Source organism: Centroberyx gerrardi, chromosome 23 (genome assembly GCF_048128805.1).
Source record: "Centroberyx gerrardi isolate f3 chromosome 23, fCenGer3.hap1.cur.20231027, whole genome shotgun sequence".
NCBI classification, from domain to species: domain Eukaryota; kingdom Metazoa; phylum Chordata; class Actinopteri; order Beryciformes; family Berycidae; genus Centroberyx; species Centroberyx gerrardi.
Genome location: NC_136019.1, coordinates 11,117,359 through 11,138,857, shown reverse-complemented (window position 1 = coordinate 11,138,857; position 21,499 = coordinate 11,117,359). Strand labels below are relative to the sequence as shown.

The window sequence follows — 21,499 nt, the reverse complement described above, 5'->3', positions numbered from 1 at the left end:
AAAACCATTTCTCTAAAAACTCACATGCTGCACATTCCAAAATCTTTTTTTCAACAAAGTTTGCTATAGAATGACTTTCATACATTTTTTCAAATAAACTGTTTTCAGTCCCATAGACTTGAACATATCATTGCTACCAATTCCTAACATATAACCTCTGCTTCTAATAACACAATAACCAACACAAGGGTTTGATGAATTTAATAGACTTCTAAAAAACACGAACTGTGCCTTTAAGGATTACCCTCTCACCGACCACTCGACTTTAAGGTCTCCATAGTTAGCAAACATCAACACAGCAACCCAACCAAACCTCTGCAAACACAGTATTAGTCATCAGTGGACTCTGCCAGTCAGACATCTGTGTGGGAAGCAGATGCCTGAGCGCTCGGCCTCTGACCATTAATGACACCCTGCACAGTCACAGTGAAAACTATGATTCATTATTTCCACAGGTGAACAGATCTAGCCGTGGGGATTCCCTTACAAAATAGGAGGGACCACTATGTCATGTCCATAGGGGCATGAATGGACAGGAGCTGAACTTTTACATGATCTACACAAAGGAATCATAGTAATCTACCCATTATGGCAGGCATGGACCAAAGATTCAAAGTGATTTCAAACTCATCCAAACACCTGATCATTGATTCTATTAAGCCAGTTTCATTTAGGCTACTAAGTAATTTATTGATTAAATTTGTCTACACCTATTCAGTCTTGCACTGAACCAGCCTCTTTTGTAGAACCAAATACACCAAGGGGAAGTCCAAACTTTTCTCTGTTCAGATGTATGAAAGATTCATAGTCAGATGACTGAAGCACTATTTTCCAGATGTGCAGCCCCAGTATAGCAACAGATCTCCTAGGAGAGAGAAAACACCACTGCCACCCTCATGAATGCCTACTGTTGCTAGGCCTGAAGTTGCTCTCCCATGCTCTAACTTCTGCTCCCTGTGACTCACTCTGTTATATCATCATCATCATAAAACTAGTTTGACAGAAGTAATTAGGGCTCCATGCTTTGGGTGCATGTAGAAACGACAACTCTCAATAACTTGCTCGCTCAAAAGCCATGCCTGTTTAATCATAAGGCATATAGACAGTGGCTGGCTGTTTCATTATTATTCTTTAGAGCATCATTTTATCATCCTCCACGCATCATGTGAGTGAATCAGGCACACATGCCACCTACTTCTGCTTTCACCATCACACACTGAAGCTGCTCCACTGCAGTCCAAGAATCTAAAAATGGCAGAGACCATGGATGACAAATATGCAATACACAATTTTAAAATACACTAAAGGCAAACAAGATAAACAAACAGATAATAGCTATCACAAAAATAAATCTAATATTTTTATGCAGGAAGCTTTTATTTCTTACCTTGGACAGGTTTTGGCCAGTGATAGAGATCCAATCAGGGACCAGGACCTGGGCTATGAGTAGGCTATACTGCCATCTTCAAAAATGATCAGTGGCCACACAGGCCAATATTTGTGAGATCTCCCAAATTTAGCCTGGGAAAATGATGAAAACCTCAGTTACCTAGTCAGACAGCTATATATAAAGTTAATTTCACTCACAAACTGGTATCTCCTAAACTGACACTGGAGTGCAATATGGGCTAAACTGACACTAGAGTGCAATAGCTATACCGCTAACTAGCTTACTGCTACCAGTTAATGTTTTTGCCTGTTAGCATTAAAAAGGTTTATATTTTTACCATTTTAAATTTATTTGAAGTGGAAACAGACAAATTACGAAAATGCCTATATTGCTTATAACAGAGTGAATAAAAATGCAAACTGTGTCCTCGATCTTTTCTATTGTTTTCCTGCTTAGCCCCGCCTCTCTGTGTCAGCGGGCACGTGATAAAATTGGATTTTCTGATTCAAACCGCGGGAAACTAAATAAACCGTCAACCGTCATTTTTTCTTGAGCTGACAACCCGCTAAAATTAGGCTGACCTGGCTGAGAAAACTTTGATTTTTAGTTTACAATAATTCTTCCTCCTTGAGGCAATGGGCTTTCAGTCTAAAGCCAAGATCCAAGAGGAGGTTTACAGGTTTTGGTCTACTGTGGCCTCGCCAACCGCCTGGGATGGTTGGGGACCAATATGGCCATGGTTGGTAACTGTTACTGTAACTTGACTATACCTAACTTTGTTTATAATGGCAAACCAACGCTTAGGTTAAACAGAAATGTTTAGTGTTAGTTATTAACTTAGCTGAAGTATTTTAGAAGGATTTTTTCACAGGTTTCCACAATATGGTTATCAGCCTTGACTCAAGGGTACATATTGTCTAGTTATCAATTAGACTTGCAGCCTAACTAGTAATAAATCGAACATTTATCACTCATGTCCCACCATTCTTTGATACAGGAAATTAAGGTGTGCCAGCTTGCTATTTTCCCCTTCCTGTTGAATACCTCTGCTTTGCCCAACAGGTAGCATCCTAATCCCTTTTCACAACACCTAAACCACTTGTTTCCATTTAAGATGACAATAATGACTGAATTAATGATACCTGAGTCATTTGAAATTAATAGCGGGTATTTGTTGCTGAAGTGGTTTTTGTTTCAGTCAGAAGACCCTCCTGTGAATTACCCCCCTCCACCTGGCGGCTGGGGAAGGCAACACAAAGATGGTTCGATACCTGCTCAAGAAGGGAGCCGACATCAACGCTAGGAACTCAAACTGGGAAACTGCCCTCCATGATGCCATACAGGATGTTATGACACACAAACCCATGCTGTTTCTATAAACTGCTCCTCGGCAGTGCACTCTTGGGTTTCAGGAAGAAAAATGGCTGTAGACCAGTGACGGCCTACATCCCACATCCCTGCAACCTTCACATCAGTGTCTGGCCTGTATGTGCAGTAATAGGCAACGAAGCCTAAACTTATTTTAACAGTGACTTGGGGGCCCTTTCTAATTTGTATGCTATTAATGGAAAGATACTTAACCTATTTAGTATAATGCTTCAAACTAGGTATCAATCAGTTGTTACCAGCTAACACAATTTCACCTAGTTTAGTTTTATCTGTTTTCAAGATGCAGCTGTCAAAAATCATGTTAGCAGACTCATAGCATTATCAAAGGTTTTTTTCGCTTTAGGATACTTGTAACAAAGCTTCTCTTTTATCAGTCAAAAATTCAGCAGGTCCGCTTAGAGATAATGGCACTATTAAAGCAAGTTTCCTAAAGACATGACTGAAAGTATCAATAACAAAAGTAACAATTTTAAAAATGCTATTCACTAATAGGTGGAATATGTCCTCTGTCATGTATTGTAGTTTGTGTAATAGGTTCTTCAATACATAAGATGCTGCACAACTATCAGATCTTAGGAATCTTTTGGCACCACATGTGGGGACCATTCCTGATGTTTACATACTTGCCGGACCAATAAAGTAGGTTTTTAGAATAGAATAGGACTTCCAAATGATGGTTGGTTGCCTCCCAAAACAAGTGGCTGAACAGACAAACTAGCCAGCCACCGTCAAACTTTACAAGCTTCTGGTGTTAATTTCCCACCCTGGGCATTGTTCTTATCTAATGCTACTCTCTGTCCTGTTTGGGTGCCAGCCTCTGAATTAGCTTGATTGACCTTCTATCATGGCAGCAAGCAGGTCGGTTCACAGCATGGTGAGAGCGCCCCCAAGAGGAAGCTGTGTTGGTATTAATGGTACTCCATACATTGAGTGTTGTTGTATAGACTTGTATAGAGTTTGAGGGTTGAATGTAACAGCAATGGAAGAGCTCAGTTAATCTCACTGCTCAGATTCAAATACTAAGCTACATATGAATTCAAAAAAAAAAAAAATGGTAAACTGAGACAAAGCGGCACTCCCAAAATCTTTTTTGAGTGCCGCTATCCCATGTTCCTCATGGCTTTCAACATGATTTAGTGATAGCAGAGCATCCTGCTGTACATTTCAACTAAGCTACATTTTGCCTAATATAAGATCTAACTTTTGAAATAGCTGGAATAGCGTGATGGCCATGAAAGGATGAACCCAACCAGGGGGAACTTGAGTGACTAAGTTTGGAAAACCAGTCCTTGCTAGCTTAAATTTCATAAATTGCATTCATAGTGTAATAGGGCCTCTGCATTTAAATAGTTCTACAATGTATGTTCTGTAGCTATATCATAACTCAAATGCACGACTTGTGTTGAACATGGTGTAATTTTATTTTGACAGCAGTATATAATGTAAAAAATGATTGAAGCTGTTGATGTGCACCCTGTCCTCTGTAGCCTTGCATACCTGGGTGACTGTCAGCAGATCAGATGGCCGTGTGGAAGCAGGCAGGAGTCAGCTTTAACTTTGCTGATGCTGATGGCAGAACCGCACTACATGTGGTAAGTTTATAACTCTCAGAAGTTGCAGAGTTTGGAATTGGGGATCATGGATGTTGAGATGGGTGAAATGTATGATTGAGTGAATTTAGCTCATGCAAAATATGAAACATACATGTACTTGCATTCCAAAACACCTTGTGCAATCCAGTTTGCTGTGAAAATGCTTTCAGTTGCCCAACTGCATGTATCAATGAGAAAATTCCAACCATTGTGAAAAATAAATTGAACATTTGCCTCGTTGCAGATTTTTACGATACATGATTGGTTGATGGGTCAGCTGAAATGTCAGACATTTAACTAAAGAAGGTTTTACTGTTGAACCTTCTTAGCTGTTAGAGAACAACAGATAATGACAGCACTCTGCAGACTAAGCTGCATATACCATTACTCATGATACCGTGAGTGTGAATCAGGCTCATGACCTGTCGCATGTCATGCACATTCTCTCTCTTATCTTTTCTGTCACTCTCAACTATACTGTCTAACTACGCAGAAATGAAAAAATATATACAATAGAACACAATACAGTACAATCTAATCTAATGACTGTATCTAAGAAAAGAAAAAGATGAATAGTGAAGACATGTTCTTCATTCATCCAGGCTGTCTGCACCAACCAGCCCAACATGGTCAGATTCTGCCTCAAGAATGGCTCCAGTCTGGAGGTACGACTGAGGCATGTTGACCAGCACATTCTTGTGAAATATCTTGGCAAATTAATGCCTCTTTCTCCCTGACTTTTTCATGTGGTTGACAAACGTCAGTCTGGTTTGGGTTTGTTTATGTTTGTGCATTCACAGGCACGTGATTGCTTCAACAATACACCTGTGGACGACGCCCGCCAGCTGGGCCTCAATTTTATTTTATTTTATTTTGTTGACATGGTTGTTGGTGTAAGAGTGGTCTAAGAACCACACAAAGAGCAAACTATAACCACCACTAATGCTAATTGAATGGAAGTCATAGTGGCAGCCAAGGCATGTTTGGCCATTCGTCAAATCGTCTTAAATCAACAGGTCATCTGCTAAATCAGGATGAATTTGCCCTAAATGTGAAACACGCTGGAGACTCTAATTGCCTCTAAATGTGTAGCATTAGTTCGTTTTGTGTGGCTGTATTTTGATGGTGCTTGTGTGGCAATTACCAAATATTGTAGTTCTAAATTCTTTGGCCACTCATCTGAATATCACATGAAAAATAAAAACAGGGATCACCCTTTAAAGGTGTCAGTTGTTGCCACTAGTGTCCCAAATTTCTGGTGCACACTTTAAATGAAAGCAATATATTTCATACAGTATATTAAGATAACAGCTGTTGAGTGACATCGATTACAAAGACAGACATGTAGTAAAACTTTTATTCATTTTTTCAAGTCAAAAAACAAACAGAACAAAGATACAGAGAATGAGATATTGGATTGATTTCTATACAGTGGCAATTTTATTCTTTAATTTAAACCTTCGTTTCCCCAGACATGTTGTAAAGTCTTCTCCAACTCGAAACCCTGTCTCGCCCTTTTGACGCACATTCAAACTCAAAATGCGCACACACATACACACACGTTCAGACATTCATTCAACTGGGAGTCCCGATATCCTGAACTGACTGGACGGCACAGTTAAGACAATAGGATTGGATGCGAGGACAGTGGACAAATTCACAATGTCTTGGGCTTATGGAAAGCCTCGAGGTCCACCACAATATTTACTCAAGTGCAATGACCAAACCTGTGCATATCTCAAAGGCCAGAAGATGCAGTCCCTTCAATTCAAGACTATTTTGCAGGAAATATTTGGTTGACAAATTCCATCAAAACATTTTCAGACCGTAACCCAAATTCCTGGTTGTAATCTGTTATAAGATGAAAGTTTCACCTCCTGAGGACTCCCAGTGAGCTCCAGTACTTCACCCCTTCCCCCCTCCCCACCCCATAGATTTCCCCCAATCACAGGTACATACACTGGTAGAAAAAAAGAACAAACACTGATTTCAGAAACGATCAGGATCACTTGTGGATGAAGAGGGGAGAGGGAGGAGACCCAGCTAGTCCAATAAATTCAGGACTTGTGTCAAGACCTGTTTCACTGATCGAATGGAACAAGGAGGGGAAGGGTGGAAAAAGTTCCATTGTGATTTAGGCATACAGACACTGTTCCCTAAAACAATCAAACTAGGCCTAGTCAACTGTGAAAGCACCTTGAAAATAATGAAATCTGTCATATTCAAAAAAGTTCACACTAATGTAGTGGGTAGGGGTTTTATTATAGAGAGGCCAAAAGTGCTGTTTCTTTGGACAATCTCTTTAAAAAAGAAAAAAAAAAGAAAAAAAAAAGATGAAACTGTTCCACTGCGTCTTGAAGAAAGGCTAAACTGGCCAACAGGAGGACAAATGTTGCCCTCTGGTGTCCCAAGAACGCAACTGAAAAACACCTAACTGAGCGCTGAACCTTTGCCCTTTCTACCTTAACTGAAGAAAAGTCACAACCTGGCAACACATTTACAGTGTGAAGCTTCAAGAATGACGGCATGCAACATTTTTGTACAACTGTTGGTGAACATAGCGGTCAATCTTGCTTTAAAGAGAGCCATCATGGCAAAACTAGGACTGTTGGGGAGAAGAATGGGGGCAAATTGAGGTGCGGAGCAAAAATGAATGTACTCCCCTCCGTCCCCAGCCCCTTCATCCACAGTATCTGAACATGAGTCTCCTGCAAACAGGTTTACAAAGTCACCAAAAGCAAACAAAGAGAAAAGCAAAAAATTTAAATTCTTAATTTTCCTCTATTCGTATTCACACAGAATAGTAGTTAACTTTCTCTTTTTTCTTAAATAAACTGAATAGTGAGTCCAAATAAAGTGAAAACTCATGTACACATCAGCTATCAGAAATGGGACGAGGATTATTAAGAGTGGGAGGGATTCAGAGATTTCAACCTAAAGCTTGATTAAAATGTATTAACATGTGCTACTCATGCAAACAATGACAAAAGCAGCAACGCCAAACTAGTATCCCTCATCCACCTATATGCCCCATTTCCTCCTAGAATCAAAATTAAAGACAGAATTATCATTCTGACAGTATACTTTTTTCATATAAATCTTTAAATTCCCAGTGTCAAGGGAAGAATATTATCTGGAAAAGTGATTTTTTGCTTTTGTTGCACAAGTCTCCAAATGGTAAAGGACAAAAGGATGCTGGTGGGTGTTTCATGACATCTTTCAGGTTTGTCTTTGGGGTGCGAGGGGAGAAGAGGGGAGGGCGATGGGTGGATATGGGTATGTAGAAAGGATGTTCAGAGTGGTAACAAAAACATCAGCATGGGGATTTCTTTTCCCTGCACGCCAGTTTCTCTCTCTCCATCTTGGATTTCTATAAACATCTCAACCCTCCTTTTCCACTGTAGTGCATCACTGTTGCGCTGTGAGAGACACAGCTGTTAACCTTCCGCTGCCACAGTTTTATTGGGCAAACACCAAGTTGTAGAGAAATAATCAACTATGAACACTCTTCATTTCGTGTCAATTCTGACCCAATCATTTTGATATATCAAAAACCTAAGCTCCATCTTCGATCCTCCACAAAACACTCCCAAAATTGGCAGCGACTGTACTTTTACAAAAACAGCAAAATGTCTACAAGATACACCTCAAGTAAAATATGCAATAAAGATAGTCTAAACCCCGCCTCTGATTTTCTTGTAAGCTTATGCTTTAGGTGACAAATACAATCCACTTGTAGCTTTTCAAAGGCTTTTGGCAATACGTAAGCTTCCCAAAACAGCTGTACATCCAACACTGAAATTCAGAGTGAGAGAGAGACTGGATGCAGTGAAATATAGGGTAAAAAGGGACATTTTCTCCCCTTGAGTGTTCACCACATCTTCCTCTCCTTTTCGTTCCTCTCAGGTTTTACTCTTTGCAATTCTGCTTCAACACCCCGTGTGAAAATTAAAAACAAACTATTGTAAATTTCAAAAGGCAGCCTTTTTTTCCTTCTGGCTAAACAGTTCAAGTCTATCACATACAATAGTAGTAAATATTTTTTTTGTGTGTGTGTGGGGGGGGGGGCCCGCTCCCTAAGATGGTCAAGACTGGGGTAAACAGAGGCCCCAAAAGTAGGGGTTTCCTTGAAATAAAAATTCATAATTGGAACCCCTGTGGCTTTGCTTAGCTGCGACTAGAAGCACCACCGCCTCCAGCTGGTTCAAGGTGCTATCCTTCGGTTGTCCACCATGAGGTGAGGGGGGTGTTTTTTGGGGCAGTAGGGGCCTCTCCTCAGCTGCCTCCCCGTCTTCGTAGCGCATCAGTTGTTCTCCTCGTCGCTGTCGTCGGGACTGATGGCCGGGCTGTAGGTGGGCGAAGTGGGGCTGTATCCCGGCGAGGTCGGGCTGTAAGTGGAGCCTTTAGGACTAGTTGGCGAGTAGGTAGGGGAGGTGGGCGAGTACTTGGGCGAGGTTGGGGAGTAAGTCGGGGAGGTAGGGGAGTATTTGGGGCTGGTAGGGGTGTAGGTGGGGGAGGTGGGCGAGTAGGTGGGAGAAGTGGGGCTGTATTTGGGCGTCGTCGGGGAGTAGGTTGGAGAGGTGGGCGAGTACTTCGGCGACGTCGGGGAGTACTTTGGGGAGGTGGGCGAATACTTGGGGGAGGTGGGGGTGTACTCCGGGGAGCTCGGGCTGTAAGATGGCGAGGTGGGGGTGTATTTGGGAGAGGTGGGGGAGTAGGAGGGGGAGCTGGGGCTGTAGGATGGCGAGCTGGGGGTGTAGGTGGGCGACTGCGGGGTGTAACGGGGACTGGAGGGGGAGTAGGATGGAGAGGTAGGGGAGTAAGAGGGAGAGGTGGGGGAGTAGTTGGGGCTGGTGGGGGTGTAGTTGGGCGAGGTGGGGGAGTAGGAGGGCGATGTGGGAGAGTAGGAGGGGGAGGTAGGGGAGTAGCTGGGCGAGGTGGGGGTGTAGTTGGGCGAAGTGGGGCTGTAGCTCGGGCTGGTCGGCGAGTAGGAGGGGGATGTAGGGGAGTAGGACGGGGAGGTGGGGGAATAGGATGGAGAGGTGGGAGAGTAAGAGGGGGAGGTGGGAGAGTAGGAGGGGGAGGTGGGAGAGTAGCTAGGCGATGTCGGGCTGTAGCTCGGCGACGTGGGGCTGTAGCTGGGCGAGGTGGGGGAGTAAGAGGGGGAAGTCGGGGAGTAAGAGGGGGAAGTCGGGGAGTAGGATGGAGAGGTGGGGGAGTAGGACGGGGACGTGGGCGAGTAGGAGGGGGAGGTCGGGGAGTAGCTGGGCGAGGTGGGAGAGTAGGAGGGGGAGGTTGGGCTGTAGTTGGGGCTGGTGGGGGAGTAAGAGGGAGAGGTAGGGGAGTAGGAGGGCGACGTCGGGGAGTAGCCCGGGCTCTGGGGGGTGTAGCCCCCGGGGGAACGGGGCTCGTAGGCTGGGGAGGTGGGCGAGTAGTTGGGGGACATGGCTCCACCTGGAAAGTAGAAAAACGTTAGAAAAGCGTTATTAGCTACATTTTATTCTGCTGTAGTAATCACAAACGAGATTGTTTACCCATCACAAGCTCTCAATCCAAATTTACATTCTAGCAAGCCAATACCGTTGCTAGAAAGATTTGCAGCTCAGAAATAAACATAATTCTGCACAGTCATACTTTGTCGTCACTGAATTTTTATTACATCGCAGCGTGGTTGTATCGAATTGTAAACCCCATATTGCGTATCGAATCGTATCGTGAGAGAAGCATATCGTCCCATCCCTAAATGGAACCATGAGAGACATTTTTACACAGTGTCTAACCTGGAGAGGGGATGTAGGGGCTGGCCGGGCCCGGAGACCCTGGAGACCCAGGAGTGGGGGACCAGGCCGGGGAGTAGCCTGGAGAGAAGCCGCTTGCGTCAGACGCTGCGCTGGGCGAGAAACCTGCCGCCCCGGGGGTCATGCCGCTTCCTGGAGGAGAAAATACCAAGAGTCAGCGAAAGAAACCCAATAGAAGAAGAGGAGCCATAGGAAGCTGGGTGTGTACTCACCAACACTGGGGGACCATGCGCCGTACGCTGGGGTAGCTCCGGTGTTCCATGGGGTCATGGCGGGGGACATGCCGCTCATGGGGCTCGGTGCCGTGCCAAAGAACATTCCAGTGGCTGCAAACAGGATGAATAGAGTTGAGTCTACTGATTCTACTACACTGCCAGTGACAAATACTACACCACGTCATGGAGGAAGTACATTTTCCATTGTGTGCGACAATTATTTCCCCACTTACGTCCGGCCACGCTGATGCCAGGTATGTTGGTAGGGATCTCCATGCCGTATTTACACTTCTCGGCATCCAGCAGAAGGTCGAAGCACCCGGTCCCGGCTGGGGCAAGCTGGCCAAGCATGATGTTCTCCGACACGCCCTTCATGGGGTCATTTTCACCGTGGGACGACGCCTCCATCAACACATCCACCTGGAGGAGGGAAGGCAAAGTTATTAGAAGCTCCCTTCACTGACTACTGAAGATGTTCTATAACTGATTATCCTCTCACCGTCTCCTCGAAGGAGCACTTCATCAGGGGTCCCGTGTCTTGCCGGTTGATGCCGTGACGTGTGATGGCCATCAAGTGACCGCGGCATGTCATGGTGTCACAAAGCAGAGCCAAGTGACGGTAGTTGACGTAGGAACCGTCAAAGGAGATGACGTGGTACAACTCCCGCTCCAGAGCCTTACGTACAGCCTCAATCCCCAGCACCTACATGAAGGAGAGAGCAGCTAGAATGAGGTGGGAACAAAAAACACTCAAGGGAACACCACCATGATTCAAACCTTTTAGTGTGAGAGCATGTGTGCATTGTGTACCGTGAAGATCTCCACAATGTCGTTGGAGGTGGTCCTGACAGGGTCGACGTCCTTCTCGCTGAGGACCCTCATGAGGCCCACTCCGTCTGTCTCAAGGATCCACTCCTGCAAGGCCTTGAACTCACCATCCTCTGTGATGATGATCTTCTTCTTATTGTCAGTCTGGGGCAAGTGCATGTACACCTAGAGGAGAGGGGAGAAGAGTTTGACCATTGACTTATAATCATGGATAGGTGTCCATTATTATTGGTTATGAATTTGTAGGAGATTAGTGATCATCCGTGTAGGGCAAGTACTGCAGGCAAATATTATATTATTGCGGTTTAACTGACTCAGTGTGTGTTCGCTCTATTACCTTGCTGATCTGCTCAATGCCTTGTAATGTCATGTCTGTCAGCATGTTGGACTCGATGCACCTCAGGAAGACATCATCATCCATTTTGTCCACCACCTCCTCGTCCTAGACAAAGAAAATTTAAAAAAGTGAAAGTTACCTCTTGTACTGTTGTAGTAGTGTTTGATTATATTATTGTTGCTGTTAAATATTATGATAATGCTGTTGCTCACCTCTTGGAACTTGTTCTCATCGCTGTTCATGATCCTGATTCGCAGAACCAGCTTCTCAGCATTGTCGTCATTGAAGATACAGTTTAGATCATCTCCAAAACCTGTGGGGAAGGGGAACAATGCCGACATTAGGGAAAAGTACATAGTTTTTGTCAAAGCGCTGAATAAGAGTATATGTGTAAGCAACCCACCTGCGTTGATCTTCTCGGCAATCTGCTCCATAGTCAACTTGCGATCGGTCATGTGCTTGCGGTCGAGCTCGATGCGCAGCAGCCAGGGTGAAATGCGCGTCACGTCGAAGTCGGGCATCTCATAGTAGACGTTCACCCACTCCTGGTCCTCCGTCACCACTGTGCTCTGCGGGTTCGGGTCGTAGTAGATGGCAGTGTTGGCTGTCACCTGGGATAAAACAAGGTTAGTTTTTAGTCACCGTTGTCTAATTAGGGTAAAATGCTTTTGTTTAGATGACTGGTTGTATTGGGAATGGAATAAAGAGCGATAGTGGGTTGTTAAACAAAAATCAGTGAGAGCCAATTCTGACTCTTTAAACTGCTATGTAGTCCTCTATCACTTGAAGCCTGCCTCGCCCTCACCTTGCGCAGGGTGGTGTGCTCCAGTCGACACAGGATGTCCTTGGCCCTCTCGGCATCACGTGCCGCCTGGCCCAGCAGGAAAACAGTCAGCGAGGGTGTCTTGGGCCTCTTGGAGATGTTGATCAGCTCCTTGAGACGCGGCACACCGAGTGTTACGTTCTTGGCCGACACGCCGGCGTAGTGGAAGGTGTTCAGGGTCATCTGGGTGGCAGGCTCTCCCAGCGACTGAGCGGCCAGAGCCCCAACCATCTCACCTGGGTGGGTCTGGGAACGGAGAAGGAAACATGGGATGAATGGAAAGCATGTGGCTCCAGCATTGAGCAATCATCATATTTGATACTTTTGTTTTTCCACGCTGTCCACTAACGTTTGAACAACAATGCTTACGTCACACATATTGCTTACACCACATGCACCGATATGCAAAACTTACAATGGACTGGTTGAACCTGGTCTCAATCTCTCCTAGCAGCCAGTCGAAGGCCTCGGTGGACAGGCGGAACTCCTCCGTCATGCGTTTGGAGCAGAGTGTTGAGCGCAGGTGGATGTTGAAGAGCAGCGTGGCGTTCTGCTGAGCCTGCTTGCTCAGGGGGTCGTCACCATTCACAATCACCAGCTTCTTACTAAGATCATGAACACCTGGGGATCCAAACAAAGACCAAACAATCAAGATTTACACTGCAAAATCTAAATGAAATGTGCAAAGTATTGAAATGAATGAGGCTTTTTGATCTAGTTTTATCCATGCTTAGAATATTGTCCATACAAAATCCAGAACACTGCACGCTGTTACAGAAGACCATTTTAATAGGTTTTATGAAAATGAAGACACTATTATAGACATATTATTGATCCTTTTCTCCCAAAGAATTACTTATTATTCTGTTTTATTATCATTATATTTGTTATGGTATGAGAACCATTTCCCCCTCATGTCAACGCAGGTCTTTTGGCTCATTTTCAACACTATTCCAGTAAAATATATGCAAGATAGCTGGTCACAGGACATTTGGGTCCACTGTACTGTGATGCTGTAAGTGATCCTTCCCTCTCTCTCTCTCTGCGCTCAACTCTTTATATAACCGGCGTGAATAGGCCAGGCGGCTTTATATAGCTGTAAGCAGCGCTTGAGGCCAGGCAACCACCTCCCAGCTATAATCCTGCAGCCAGTCATTTGTCCACAAAATCCTGGGACTAATAATATGGTGGAGAAACGGTGGGAGTGGCGACGTTACCATGTTGCCATATGCATCGACAGGCAGTTCTAGATGTAAGGGAATTTACAATAGCTGATGACAAATTAGTCTTTGGTTAAAAAGGTGTTATTTTTGGACTTACCCTCAACCACTCGTAGAGGATTGAGGTCTGTGGGGGTGCGAGTGTTGATGCGGAAGATCTTCTGGGCATTCCAGATCATCCTGGCCAGGTTGCATGGCAGCACCACCTGTAGGGGAGGAGGAACATTGCATCCCAGTTAAACAAGATGGGCCATTTCATTAATACCAGTACATTTATATACGTTTTTTTGTGTTATAGACCAAGAAACTGTTTAAGAGCGAGTGTGTGTGCAGATGTGACCACACACCTTGCTGTCCCCAGTGGGGAAAATGGCCCGGAGGATCTCCCTGTCGTCCTTCATCTTATCAAACTCCTTCTCCAAGGTGCCCTGCACATGGGCGTTGGTCATCACATCTTTCACCACGTCTTCCTGCAGTGTGCGCCTCAGCGCCCGTTCGTTGGTGCAGTCGAACTTAAACCTAGACAGATTAGTCAAGGGGATAAGAGAGTTAAGCCACTGACTATGGACAGCGAGCCATTGTTTACACAGGTATGTACACGACATGAGGGCGACCCAATCCAGCAAGAAGGGACTGTGAATTAGAATCCAACACGTTTGGTATGCCACTAGTATGATTGACGGGATGTAGGAGCAGAAGAATGGAAATAATGGATATTCTTCCGCTCCTACATGCCTGTGATTGTGTGTATACGAGTGTCTCACTTCTTTTCGAAGGCCTTGTTGGAGGGTTTCAGCGTTGCCATGTTCTGGAACTCGACAGCCTCCCCGGCCAGGCCGTCCTCGCCGTAGCGCAGCTGTACCACCTGGTTGATGGAGTTTCGCACCGTGGCGTCGTACTTCACCATCACAGACTCCATGGACTTGATCAGACGACGCTGGATGTAACCTGGTGGGGGAGGAAACATTTTCCAACATTGAAACCAACTGTCTTTTTTTATTCATGAGCGGACAGTCCACTTAGCTTCTTTCAGTAGCATTACTCAGGAGACACTCAAGAGAGAGCCTCTTCATTGCTAGCTATCTGCCAGGTTTGCACATTTTGTGATGAGCGTGATTGAGGGAGGTGTGATGGCAAATTGCTTAAATGCCTTCTGGGTCTTTGAGTCAAGTGAGCACCAATAAAAAAAAAACCCTCACTAAAAACACAGCCCTATATATTTCCATAATATAACATAACTCCCTCCTTTCTGCTTTTTCCAACCCTTTTCCTTCCCAGCTGCCTGGACTTACCAGTCTCAGCAGTCTTGACAGCCGTGTCGATCAGTCCCTCTCTGCCTCCCATGGCGTGGAAGAAGAACTCAGTTGGCGTCAGGCCGGCCAGGTAGGAGTTCTCCACAAAGCCTCTGCTCTCAGGGCCGTAGTCATCCTTAATGAAGTGAGGCAGTGTGCGGTGCTTGAAGCCAAAGGGGATTCGCTTACCCTCCACGTTCTGTTGCCCCACCACAGCAATAACCTGAAGGAAGGAAGATGGGTGGTGTGAATTTTATATCTCTACCTGTATCACTTCAGGGCTGATGCTGGATGGTGACATTATCATAAATCAAACGATGTAAGGTAATGGATAGCTGGGATTCTCTCTGTGGTCAGCTTGAAGAGAATGCCCTATCCCAATCATATCTCTTACCTGTGAGATGTTAATCTTTGAGCCCTTGGATCCAGCCACCACCATGGACTTGAAGTTGTTGTACTCTGACAGAGACTTCTGAGCGGAGGATCCTGTTTTGTCACGGGCGTCGTTCAGGATGCGGTTGACCTGGTTCTCAAAGGTCTGTCTTAGTGTGTTACCAGGGGTCGGCTCCAACTCGTTGTTGTGGGCTTTCTCAATGACCTGGCGGACCACACAATCAAAAAGGTGAATGGAGAATTTTAACTCTATTTTCTTTATTACCAATGCAATCACAGTTAAAATTGTTTTGAAAAGACTAAACGCTAGTAATTCTGTGAGCTTTAAAGATCTTGAATGTTGTTGGCGACGATGAGTATGTTCTTACTTCTATCACATCCTGTTTGGCTTTCTTGATGGTATTCTGAATGTCAAGGTACGTCTTGGCATCAGCAATGGAGTCACCAATACCGATGGAGTGACCTGGACAAAAGGGAACAATTGTAAATATAATTTTGTGTAATTAGCTGAAGTTAATCATTCAATATCTCTAAAATACAGAGGATACAGACTGTAAAAGTGTTAGTATTTTGTCAACCAAGGACTTAAGCAAGCTACTACCCTTTAAAAGCACTACTTGTTTAACGTTTGTGCTATGAATAATTTTGTAAGAATGTGTCCTTTTTCAAATGGTGGATCTCTCATTTTGGAATGAGTCTCTTCATATGAACCCAAAACACTTACATGCATGCCGTTCAGAAGCTGTGGAGTAGCCACAACAGAAAACCACTGAGTGTTACCATTTCTTATTTCCACTGATTCCTTACCTTCAATGAGCAGCCAGTTGTTGACCACAGTCTGGATGTTGGAGTAGAAGAGTCTGGTGATGTCATGGCCCATCTCCAGGTAGGAGATGTGGACAAGGGAGCCGGCCGACGTCCCGAGAGACTTCTTACACAGGATGCCCATGATCAGCTCACCGTTCTCCACTATGACCTATGTCACAGAGTTGGATATTATTAGACCTTTGATTTTCATTGGTGTAATATCTGGTGCTGACAATTCATCTTGATGACAGAGTGAACCGCTTCTGATGCAACAAAACTATTCAAGCTAACAATCGCAAAAGATAAATAATGTGTACATAGGCCGTGGAACAATAAGTGACTATATGCACACTTTAGGCAACGCATTTCAAGTGGACGTACTCCTCCTCAGGCAGCAGTGATCCACTCGAAATGCACTGACTAAACTGCTAACATTGTCTAGCCATGTTCACTGTTCCACAACCTATATGTGCATGTTTAATCTTTGATGCCATTAGCTTGAATAGTCTTCTGTTTGTGTTAGAACTGGTTCCCTTCCCCTTATTTTTATAACACAAAATGGCCGCCACAGAGTCAACAGCGGCTACTGTTATTACATTCTAACAGGAGATGAATGAAGCGGGTCACCTCCACTATAATCAAGATATATTCTTCAATCTATATGTTAAGTTAAAGCCTGACAGCAGTATGCCGATCAGGCCTTCGCACCTTGGTGTCCCCAGGTGAGATGTGTTTGTACGGCCCGCTGTCCTCCTCGTCCGGGTGGGTGCTGTGCGTTCGGATGACGTTGATGTGTCCGGGAATGATGAGGCTGAAGATCTGCTTGCCTGTCCACAGGGGCCGAGGCTTGAGAATGGCCGGCTGAGGCACTTTCCCGTCCCACGTGGAGAGGAACATCAGCAGGTTCATCACCTCACCCTGTGGAAGGAAGGGCAGCGTGAGTGGAAAGGGGTCGTGTAGTTTGTGTGTGTGTACAGTTAGATGAACTGAGATCAAGAATCAATCATCGTTTTTCATAAGACAGCAATACTTGATAGTCACATTGTACATTTGTGAGCGCTTAACGTCAAAATATCTGACAAGCAGACAAGTTTAAACCTCCTTACCCTCTCTAAGAAAACGTCCCTTTTGGTGAATTTGCGCACAGCTGTGAGAGTGTCCTGCACAATTCCCATGACGGGCCTGTTGGACTGGGGCGTGACAATCATACGCGGCACCATGGCCAACTCCTGGATCTCTGCCTTCGTCTCAAGGGACTGCGGCAGGTGGAGGTTCATCTCATCCCCGTCAAAGTCGGCGTTGTACGGGGTCGTCACACTGGAGGGAGACGAGGAGGATGGATGTTACAGCTACTCTATATAATAACTATACAATAACTCTAAAAGTCCAATCTGGCGTCATTTGACAGAATGTGAGTTCATACAGTAGTGTTACACTGTGCGATAATCAGGATTATACAACATTATACAGTATTTTCAGCCAACCAATCAGATTCATCAAAGACATAATCTAACTACGCTGACAATTCCCATAAATCATGGCTAGCTGCTAATTTACTAGTTGGTATGACAAATCTTGTGATAAGAAAGGAGCTAGTTAGCACTCTTCCTTTGTTTTCTCCTGTTTTTTATTGTTATGTATGTATGTATGTATGTGTACTACTTTGAAGAAAACTTACAGGCATTACAAAGGGAGTTGGGAACCATTATATAAAAGCCATAATACCCTTGAGGGCATTCCTTAATGTGATTATGGGTTCTTTCCTAATGCCAACAGGTCTTGGCTTCACCTTGTTCCTACTTTGTCATAGCCACACCCATAACCACTATAAGGAACTCGCTCTTAATTATTATTGCTCTATTAAAAGATAAGTATTTATAGTATTTATAAGAAACAAGTTTCTAACAGCTAGTGAGGACTGGTCTTATTTTGGTACCTGAGGTTGAGTCTGAAGGTGGACCAGGGCAGGATCCGAACCCTGTGCCCCATCATGGACATTTTATGTAGTGTGGGCTGTCGATTGAAGATGATGATGTCGCCATCACACATATGTCTTTCCACCTATGGGGAGAAAGAATATCGACTTCACTCAGACAAAAAAAATGCAGTATGTGATTCATATCCAAATGAAAGATATTTTTAGTAATACACCTTGACCCTACAGCTAATTATCATGACTGTGATCTTGCCTTGTAGCCAATCTGCAGATGAAGGTCACTTGGTTTGGGGTGGAACCGCAGGTCAATTCTGTCTCCATTGTCACGGATGATATATTTGGCTCCTGGGTACTGGCTGTTGCCTCTTCGCACCAGCTCTTGCAATCTGGAAAGTTCACCAGAATGCATTAGATGATATCACATCTGATAAACACGTTTACAGTATACTGCAGACAACCAGCTACAAATTAAATGAGGCTTTGTCAGCCATAGAAAGTAATTTGCCATACCTGTCAATATTAAAGGGTGTGACAATTTCTGGGAAGGTCATATTGGCTGCGATGGATCGCGGTACGCCCACTTGGTCGATTTGCAGGTTGGGGTCAGGGGTGATGACAGTTCGGGCGGAGAAGTCCACACGCTTCCCCATCAGATTTCCTCGGACTCGCCCCTCCTTCCCCTTTAGACGCTGTTTAATGGATTTGAGGGGGCGGCCAGACTTTTGCATTGCCTGGACAGGAAAGAATTCATTGGCATTTAAGGACAATAAAAACATTGTGCACAACAGTTTAATATCTAAATTAATGTGAAAGAAACTAAGACCGACATTAGCATGTGATCCTGGGACATACATTTCAAATCACATTATATTAAGTTGACAAGTCCAAATCAGACGCTGGTTTGTGTGTTGAGCAGTACAAATTTCTGTTTCTATTCTATTGTCTCTTGGAGGCATCATGAAATACATGCATACCCTGGGCAGGCCTGGAAGTTCATTGTCCACCATGGTGGCGACATGAAACTGAAGCAGCTTGACATCCTCTGCAATGACGTGAGCCGCTGCACCACTCTGCTCGTTTCTTCTCAGCTGGTTGTTGATCTTGACAATGTCAGCCAGTTTGTGGGTCAAGTCGTCCTTTGAAACAAAATCGATTGATCATTGTTTTTGTCGGCGCTGTTCATCTAACTACACATGCCATTTTTACACAACTTAAAAAATAGAGCAAGTTAACAAGTTAACATAAAATTCAGTCTGGGATCACATTGCCTCACCTGGTTGCGAGCTGAGCCCTGCATAACTACAGCAGGCCTGACAGCCAGGGGAGGCACAGGCAACACGGTCACAATCATCCATTCGGGCCGGGCGAACTTGGGATCCATGCCCAAGATGACGTCTTCCTCGTCCGAGATGCGCTTAAATATCTCATGCACGCGCTCAGGGCTCAGCAGGATCTTCTTCTCCTGGGAGTCCTCATTAACGTGCTTCCACTCAGCGTACAGCTCCAAGCCAGAGCGTCTGATACGTGGCTGGTAGCGCCCACAACCTCCGTGGCCCTGAGAGTCACAAAGAGAGAGGAGTGAGAAAGAAAAAGTGAGAGAGGAGATAGAAAGATTGTAACACAGAGTTAAAGTGTTGGATGAGGATTGGGGCAGTGTCATGAATATTAAGAGCTAAAATGCCCATGACAACAGCAAACTACTCATTCCGCCCAAATACCTTCTCCTTGCTGATGTCCTCCTCAGTCTCCTGCTGTTCCACTCCAAATTTGTTGTCCATCTCCTCCCCTCCTTCACAGATGTTTTTGCCTTTGCACAACTCGTACACGTGTGTCAGACGCTTTCTGGGCTGGCCTTTAGATTTACACAGGATGTCTTTGATCTTGGGATTATTCTAGAAGTGACAGTAATAGGAGCAACTTCAGCATCAAACACGATCAACACGATTGAAATCATACTTCCAAGGTAAAATATCAACAGGTTTTCATACTTTATTGTTTGGGTGAAAGCAATACGGTGAACATACTAACCGAATCCACTAATAGCTTGGAGCAAAAGAAGCAGACGCATCGAAGAACCTTCATAATCTTTGTTATGAAGCCGACATGAAAAACTGGCTTTGCCAGCTCTATGTGCCCGAAGTGGCCGGGGCATTCTGTCATATTACCTGTAGGAAGAAAAGCCTTGTTAATAACATAAGTAATGACTTGGGATGGAGACAAAGTGGTCAACTGATCAATAATATATTTTAGCAGGAACTGCTAACATAACACTGTGTACCTGCACATGTCTGACACCTTCCAGATCGTTCTATGACCCCTTGTCTCGGGTCCATAAGGCCACCAAGTTTAGGACGCCCTCCTTCTGTGGTTTCGGGGTATTTGATTCCCCCCTCTGTGACAGACATCCGTTTCTAGAGAGACAGCCACCATGTATACAAATGAAATAATACTCCACCAACCTACAGTTCATCATCCACCACCAATGCCAGAAAATCAATTTCCAAAAACAGCTTTGAAGTTTATAAAAATTATAACAAGTTTGTGTACATGTGGCTAAAATCAAATACATCACCATTAACTGATAAAACCATGAAAACCAACCCAAACGGAATTTGCTTAACCAGGTGATGTGCCTTTATGTCAAATATAGTCAATTTATAGAAATTAACAATCTTGATTTAAAGAAAACATGCATATCACTGACTTTATTGAAGTTACCTTTTATTATGATTTATTTATTGCATAATAAGGGAACAGACCAGTGTGTGAATACAACTTCAGAGGAAAATCAATGATAGACCTGTAAAGCTATGTGCGTAATGCATAAATGTAGCCATACAATTTACTTGTTTGTAGGTCTATATGTTACATTGTCCATATTAAAAGGGGGTTTAATTCATGTGGTAGCCTGGATCAGTTTCGTAACAGAGTGTGCTTAAAGTTTGTCAAACTTCCTGCAACATGCCCTTGCTAGTTAGCTCAAGCTCCACCAGCTTCACATAGCTAGCTAGGCTAGGCTAACTGCAAGCATTTCCCTTTGTAAACAGAACCATGTCTCTGCCATCAATGTTAAACTACAAGATTATTCATGAAAGAGTACGACTAATGTGTGAACGTTCAGAGAATGAATAAACCCCAGTCCCCCAAAAGAAAACCTACAAGCTCATCTGGGCTGATGATGCCGAATTGCACTCTCTTGATGAGGCGCAATGGGCATGCGCTGTCGCCGGAGGGCGGTCCGTGCATCCTGTCTATTCAAAGAGACGCGTCCTCCCTCGGCACGCCGCTTTGTGAGAAGGAACAGCCTTAAATTGTCACCGGGGCTCTGGCCAGGCCGCCAACGGTGACCGGAATGTCTCCGAAGGCGATATCCCAAGGACCTTTGTTGTTTGCTGCCCTAAGAACCTATTTATTTTCGTTTTGGTCCGAACTATTCTGACTACCTGCTGCCCCTTCCCTTTTCCTGATCTACACTGTGG

At 44.5% G+C, this 21,499-nt stretch overlaps 1 protein-coding gene across 1 annotated transcript; it reads right to left on the bottom strand.

The window, feature by feature from the left end:
* Positions 1-5,714: 5,714 nt before the first annotated feature.
* On the bottom strand, positions 5,715-21,499 carry polr2a (RNA polymerase II subunit A). The gene is made up of 29 exons (XM_071909451.2): positions 21,180-21,499; positions 20,299-20,431; positions 20,049-20,185; positions 19,739-19,912; positions 19,294-19,575; positions 18,995-19,156; positions 18,531-18,751; positions 18,274-18,406; positions 18,021-18,145; positions 17,191-17,401; positions 16,793-17,002; positions 16,085-16,253; positions 15,646-15,740; positions 15,279-15,482; positions 14,885-15,107; positions 14,357-14,540; positions 13,940-14,111; positions 13,693-13,798; positions 12,788-12,993; positions 12,355-12,618; positions 11,953-12,160; positions 11,762-11,862; positions 11,550-11,654; positions 11,195-11,377; positions 10,884-11,087; positions 10,618-10,804; positions 10,382-10,495; positions 10,152-10,301; positions 5,715-9,825 (listed from the first exon to the last, which is right to left on the bottom strand). The coding sequence occupies exons 1-29, from the start codon at positions 21,264-21,266 to the stop codon at positions 8,675-8,677; spliced, it is 5,901 nt and encodes a 1,966-aa protein (XP_071765552.1). The 5' UTR covers positions 21,267-21,499; the 3' UTR covers positions 5,715-8,674.

What these genes read in the sequence shown, in the direction of transcription:
- polr2a (XM_071909451.2), bottom strand. Translation starts at nt 21,266, where the DNA reads ATGCACGGACCGCCCTCCGGCGACAGCGCATGCCCATTGCGCCTCATC. An exon ending in CAAAGATTAACATCTCACAG is followed by an intron (nt 15,108 to 15,278) that starts GTAAGAGATATG and finishes TCCTTCCTTCAG; the next exon opens with GTTATTGCTGTGGTGGGGCA. An exon ending in TCCTCTACGAGTGGTTGAGG is followed by an intron (nt 12,994 to 13,692) that starts GTAAGTCCAAAA and finishes TTGGATCCCCAG; the next exon opens with GTGTTCATGATCTTAGTAAG.